At 31.5% G+C, this 7,502-nt stretch overlaps 1 protein-coding gene across 3 annotated transcripts in view; it reads left to right on the top strand.

Annotated features, from left to right (window-relative positions):
- The first annotated feature begins 6,295 nt into the window (after positions 1-6,295).
- Positions 6,296-7,502, top strand: part of LOC112510273 (probable receptor-like protein kinase At1g80640) — a 4,464-nt gene continuing 3,257 nt past the window's right edge. For 2 of the 3 annotated variants that reach the window (XM_025115633.1, XM_025115632.1), the window contains exons 1-3: positions 6,303-6,606; positions 6,887-7,060; positions 7,138-7,388. In XM_025115633.1, coding sequence (XP_024971401.1) covers positions 6,414-6,606; positions 6,887-7,060; positions 7,138-7,388 — 618 coding nt within the window. In that variant the 5' untranslated portion in view covers positions 6,303-6,413. Of the gene's footprint in view, positions 6,607-6,886; positions 7,061-7,137; positions 7,389-7,502 lie in introns of all 3 variants that reach the window. The other variant, XM_025115634.1, reaches the window with a different exon arrangement.

Below are 7,502 nucleotides of genomic sequence, written 5' to 3'. Positions count from 1 at the left end.
TAATTTTAGATAATCATTGAATTATAACATAATACTTAATTATTATCTTAAAAAATTATTTTATTAAAGTTAAAATAAATTAGTCGTTTTTAAACTTCAATTAAATTTTAATAAAAAAATTGAATTAAAGAAATTACACAAAAACGAGAAGTTTTAAATAGTTAATTTGATACAAATGTCATTTATTTTTTTTCAAAATTTTATAATATCTTCAAATTTATATTTCATTAAAAAAATAAACATTTTTTTTCTCAAAACCACATAAAACCGCATTATAACATCAATAGAGCCAAATATAAAACGAAACATTAAAATCAAGATGTATCTCGCTAATCCATATTCCATAAACGCAAATAAAGTCCGGGCCGTGTCACTTGTTGAACCATGAATGATATTGGGTTGTTTATTAAGTTAAGCAAAATCCAGCCCAATACCAAAAAAGCAAGCCCATTTATTTAACAATAAGCCCATTATTAGTTTTAACTTGGTCACCAATAATTCAATATAGTCCAAGGGCCCAATTCAATTTTTGTTTATTAGAATTTTTTTTGATAAGTTTTTGTTTTTCATTTATTTATTGATGTTTTCAAAAAGAATGAAATTGAATAAAAAAATGTTTATATTTGAGTAAAAAAATTGATTACCGATAAACTTAACCGACCCCACATGGAACCTGTCTCTAAATACATTTTTGTAAGGGGACATTTTTTCGGTCTACTCAGCAATTAAGTTTTAAGAACCACAAGAGTGGTACCTGATTGGTTTGAGCTTGGCTCCAAATATCAAAAGTATCAGGAGCTCCCATGTTCAAATCCAAGGAGGAATAAAAATCCCCTTGTGGCCACGGAGATTCAAATGCGGTGACTCCGGGCTATCTGCAAAGCAGGTGGTCGCCCTGAGATTAGTCGGCTCGCATAGCGGGTTGGATATCCAGGTTAATCAAGAAAAAAGTATTAAGAGTATCTTCAACAAATTCTAAAAAATGTATAAAATTATGATCTTGCGAAATAATTTGTTTCAACAAAATTTTGAAACGTTCTCCAATATGTTTGAATATATAAGAGAGAAAATAAAATTCTTCAATTTTCAAAAAATCGTAAAATTGATGAATATGTGATTTAACAAAAGTTTGATTTTTTTTATAATATAAAGTATTGATAAATATTCAAATCATAATAAATGAGTTCTCATCATTTCCATAAACATCTAAATTGATTGGGTTGCATTGGTTGTACAAATGTGATAGTTGCATTTGAAACGTTCTCTCTCTCTCTCAACAACCTATTAACCTCATATTGTGATAACAATAAAAATTGAAAGATTTTTTAAATTAAAAATGAAGTTTTAAATCAATCTAAAGTATATATGAGTAAACTTAATTTTTAATTTAAAAGGATCTAGGTGAAGATCCTTTTTGATAATCTCATGACCAAAAAGGATCTTCACCTAGATCCTTTTAAATTAAAAATGAAGTTAAAACAATTCAAAAAAAATTTGAGGCAAAAGGGTAATATTGGAATTTAAAATGATAAAATTTTAAAAACACGATCACACTAAACCCAATAATTAGGATAACAGCTATTATGGTTATCGCTTATTTCAACATGATTTGGTGTGATTTGGGTGATTATCACACAATTATCACAAGGATTTTGCTCGGCTAGGGTTAACTTAGGAAATCGACTACCGATTTGGTGTGATATGAGTGTGATAATCATGTGATATCACTATCATAACAGTGCACTCGATTTGATCATGGTTTCGATCGGTTAGGTTTAGACAATCACACATTTATCACAACAATTACTCATGGTTTCGATAGGTTAGGATTAGACAATCACACATTTATCACAACGATTACGGGCGAAGTTTACAAAACGATTTGGTGTGATAATCATGTGATATCACTATTATAACATCACTTGTGCACTCAATTTGACCATTGTTTTGATAGATTAGAGTTAGACAATCACACATTTATCACAACAATTACTCATGGTTATACTCGATTGATCATGGTTTCGATAGGTTATGGTTACACTCGATTAATCATGGTTTTGATAGGTTATGGTTACACAATCACACAATTATCACAAGGGAAGAGAAGAGAGTGTAAACGAACATGCCGGAAAAAGGATAATTATAATTAATAAAAATAAAATAAAAATTATTTAATTACATTACTGCCCTTATTAATTTATTTGTATTTAATATAAGTTAATTTATTAAATAAAAAAAGTTTGAGGTTATTAGGTTGTTTATTCGCGTTCTCGTAAATCACAGGGGTTCTCGTTTGAACCTCCACCTATATATATATATATATATAGTTGGGTTCACGTGAGACCAACATGCTTCGTAAGACACGTGAGACAAAATTTTTACATTTGAAACTTCACAACAAAATGTTATGAAGATAAAAAAAAAATACGAACCTTCAGAATAAAAAACATTATGAACATTATATTCACAGTTTTTTGTTGTGAAGTTTCAAGTATAAAAATATTGTCTCATGTATCTCACAAAAACAACATTGTCTTACATGATCTCAAGTCTCTATATATATATATATATGTATATATGTGTAATAGATAATGTTATATATTATTTTATGTTAAAATCAGATTAAACCATATATTAAAATTTGAGAATATGAAAAATAAATATGAAGACAAAATATGAAGCCTGTAATTAGCAAGAAAATAGACAAGACACAAAACACACGTGAAATTCGAAAACAAACAATGAAACAATTGTCAACCACCAAATGAATTGAAAGCACCCCCTCCAATTTTTCATTTTCATTTTCATTTTCATTTTTATTTTTATTTTTATTTTCATTTTTATTTTTATAAAAACAAAAGAGGAAACAAAGCTGAACACCCTTCTGGCCTTCTGCAACCACCCACGCATGCCTGCCTGTCTGCCTACCCCTGGACTTCACTCCTTTGGCCTCTTTCGTCATTTCATTTTTCTTTTTCATTTAAATATTCTCTCAAAATATCCATAAATTTTAATTAAATACTTATTTTTAAACCTAACATTAAATTTCAAAAATGTCATTAAATCAGTAAGTAATATCTTCTTGATTTACAGAGTGGTCAAAGTGTAAACAAAAGAAGTTTCTTAACCAGATATATCGATTAGTTTCAACAATTCCGCAAGTGATGAAGGTGACCTGGTTAGAAACTTTTTTACATTTTGACCCCTCCGTAAATTGAGAAGGTGTCACTTATGACGTTTTTGAAATTTGAAGAGAAAAATGGCTAAAAGATGAATCTAGAGTCTGAAAATGGCTATTTTTATTAATTTCCCTAACTTTTAAACTCTTCAAATCTCAAGCTTTTATAGCCCATATATTTTTCAAAGGTTGGTTTAAAACTAAAAACTATGTATATATTGATATCAAATATACCTTGTTCGTGGCACCTCATCTTAAGCTATTGTCATGGACTCATGGGCGGTTAACGAGAATCGGAGGACTGTATAACAGCCTAGATTAACCATTTCAGATCTTATCTGCTTTGTCCACATCTGGATCCATGATTTTATAAACATCTGATAGAGAAGGAATATAGTACCTTATTAGACAACATTTGTTCTCCTTCTTAACTGATGCGGGATCTTAATTCTTACAGATTGTTTTCCTGACACGCACGTGCCTTTTTAAAATACATATTAAGAGTAAGAAAAATGTTAGGACTTTATCATGACCCCTAAAACGTGAGTGATACAATGTAGATTTTTTTTGATTGACCTGAATATCCAATCCGTTATGCGAACCGACTAATCTCAGGGCAATCACCTGCTTTGCAGATAGCCCAGAGTCACCGCATTTGAACCTTCGTGCCCAAAAGAGGATTTTTATTCCTCCTTCGATTTAAACTTGGAATCTCCTGATACTTTTGACATTTGAAGCCAAATTCAAACCAATCAAACACCACCCTTTAGCCTTGGGGATGTAATTATGTGTGTAATAATGGAGAAAAGGAATATTTGGCTCACATTTTCATAAAAAGAAGGATCTCTTCTTTTGTTTACCCACTTTCACTTTCCTTTACTTTTTCCACCAAGTCTTCTCCACTCATCATGTTAATTATAACCTTAATTATACCAAACTTTTATATTTTATATATAATAAATAGAACAAATAAACTCACATACCCTCTTTATATTTGGTGAGGTTTAAACCTTTGACCGTCTAAAAAACCAAGAACTCACATACCGTTAGCCCAAAGACCCTTTGGTCAAACTTTTATACTTGTTGGGGTCGTTTACATCGAATAGATTTGGATTTATTTTTTTCTATTTAATATGTGATTTTTAAGAGATTTTTTGGATTGTAATCTTATGAGGTTCCATATATTTTTAAATGGAATCAAAGTTAAAGTCTACAACTTTAGGGACTTGATACTCTATGTCCGTCTAACTCTTTGTCGACACTTTGGAATGACCAGTGACTTTCTAGCCATCGTTGGAGATGACGTGCTGGAGTTTCACATCGACTAGACTTGAACATTTTATTCTTAATATATATTGGGGCGTCTCTTTTCTTCTCCAGTACTCTTTGGAACAGTAGTCCGGTGGAGTTTCACTTACTCTTGCAATATTTAAATTCAAAAAATAGGCTTAAATAAGAATAAAGTAAAAAAAAAAGATACGTATTAACCACCGGATCAAAAGGCAATGATCCATATTTATGTAACGGTTTTTATAACCATGTATTTGATTTTAATAAAATATACTTTGTAATATTATTTGTAGACAAATGATCTTGTGAGAATATGAGTTAAGATTAAAAAAAAAGGTAAAAAAAGATATGAACCATTGATCACTTTTAATCTCACACCATCTAATGAACTGCGAACAAGGAAGCTGTAAGTAATGCAACTATAAATCTCATGGAGAGTTCGATCATGAAAGACTCTACTGAGACAAAGACTGGCTGTCAAGAATGTGCAATTGCTTTGATTTGAATTATCCGGAGAACATCCGCTTGATACGGAAATTAATTTGGTGCATCTAATGATAATATCTAATAATTACGATCGACGATAAAATATCTCCGAAACATCTTATATACTAAAATGAAAGTTTTAAAAATATACTACCCAAAATAAAAACTAAATTAAAATACATTATTTTTTCATGAAATTTGCCATTTATTTTTAACCTATGTTTAGGGATGGCAAAAAAAACCCAAAACTGATGGTGAAAACCGAAACTTTCGGGCCGGGTTCGGGGACGGGGCGGAGATTGGGGACAAATTCGGGGATTTTAACGGGGACGGGGACGGTGATCACCGGCCCGGCCCGACCCGATAAGTATGTCTATATATATATATTAATTTTAATTTATATACATACATACATACATACACACACACACACACACATATATATATATATATATAATATCATTAAAAGAAAATAATACAATTTAAAAGACTTTTATCCATTTTACCTCAACAATCCAAATAAAGCTCACGAAAAAATCTAGTTTATTTGTTTAAAATCGTGATTTTAGTTGTATGATGTTTTGAATTTTTGTTTAGTTTTATATTGTAATTGGTTCGATTATGTTTCAGACATTTAAACTTACATATTTAAAAAGATTGTATTTAATTATGAAAATTAGCATATTGTAATTTTTTCCAGATCGGTTTCAGGATTCGGTTATAACCAACAGTGAAAATAGGATTTTTACCCTTGACGTTTTCCCCAACGAGGATCGGGGCAATTACATGAACGATTTTAGCTATCGATTTCAGGAACATGAATACCAATACCCAACCCGAACCCGATCCGTTGCCCTTCCTACCTATGTTGTCATTTGACTTTACAGAAAAAGCAAGATATATTTTAAGAAAAAGTGAAATCATTTGTAGTGGGAAAAAAAAGAGATTGAAAAATTGTTGTTATTATTTTGTTGGAATAAGTAAATAATTAATAATAAAATAATAAAGTGGTCCAATTAAGGTACCGTCAAATGAGGAGCAACTCTGTAGCCGTCTATCTCTACTGCTACTACCCTACATGCTTTGAAAAGTCAGAAGGTTAAATACGTAAATTCACACAAGAGCCTCCCTTCTTTACCCCGCCTTTCCTATCCTGCTTTTGATAACCGCCACATGATTCCTCCCCAAATTTTGAATGTTACCACTGTTCCTGCCACCTTACATTATCAATCTATACATACATAAATCTTATATCTATATATCTCTAATAATTTAAGAAAAAATGAATTTAATTAATTAAAACCTTAATATGTCTCTAAAATGAGAATGAAGACAAAAAACAGGAAAGAGAAATTGAAGATATCAGAGGAATAACAGTGGTTTCTCTATTCAAAATTACAACATATATAGAATCAAGAACCATACACAAAGATAGGATAACTGTTTCTAAAAAATTCTTATGGGAATGAATCTGTTTTTGAAGAATTGGATGATACCCAGTTGGGTTTTGTCTTGTTTACTTCTAGTTTTGGTGCCAATGGATGCTGTTAGGCCAGACCCTCCTCTTTCCTCCATTGCTGATCCTGTTCTTCCCACCGAGAAAAAGCCTCCATTTTCTCGAATACCCACGGAATATGAAGCTCATTCTCCAGGTAATCTCGCAAAAACCCTTCATTTTTGTGATTTGTGACTTTGAGATGTGTAAATGGAATGGATTAGGAAAACGTGAAATGGGTCACTGAAAACGTAGGCCATCTGTTCGACGATATGACTCACTCGCAATGCACTTATATCATGACCTCTTGATGATATGATGACCTTTTCACATGAATCTTTACACATGATTTAACCAAAAGGGGTTTGTGGTCTCGTTTTCGCTTTTGGTAAAAGTTCATTTTCTTTGCTAAACATTAATTGATTCCTTGCCAAAAGCAGGAGTGTCAGAAATCATAGTTCACCATGAGGATTTAAACAAGAAGATTCTTGTCGCCCTCATTATTGCTTCAACTCTCCTTGCTGGAATCTTGGTGTTCTTATTCTGTTTTTGGATCTTCAAGCAAAAGAATTCAGAACCCCTGAATGCCAAACAACCCCCAAAATGCCAAGGTATCTTTAATCTTTCATCCCTTAAACCAACATTCTAAAAAGAATTATTCTAATAGTATCATTTGGTATTCATATAGATGCTTCAAAAGGGTTGTCATTGGGTCCAATCTTAGATAAATTCACCCCTTCAAGAATTGCTGGTAGAAAAGGCTCAGTAACTGTTATTGACTACGAGTGGTTGGTTTCTGCGACAAACAATTTTCATGAAGAGAATATCGTCCGTGTGGAGACGTCCGGCCATTTGTATAAAGCTCGTTTTAATGATCATTTTGTTGCAGCTGTGAAAAGACTCCATGGCAGAGGACCAGATGCCCAAAGAGGATTTGAGGTCACTTATGAACACATTCCCTTCTCTATATGTATATGTATATGTATATGTATATGTATATGTATATGTATATGTATATGTATATGTATATGTATATGTATATGTATATGTATA

Source organism: Cynara cardunculus (assembly GCF_001531365.2).
Source record: "Cynara cardunculus var. scolymus isolate 2C chromosome LG 3, CcrdV1, whole genome shotgun sequence".
In the NCBI taxonomy this organism is placed as follows: domain Eukaryota; kingdom Viridiplantae; phylum Streptophyta; class Magnoliopsida; order Asterales; family Asteraceae; genus Cynara; species Cynara cardunculus.
This window is presented reverse-complemented; position numbering and strand designations above follow the sequence as displayed.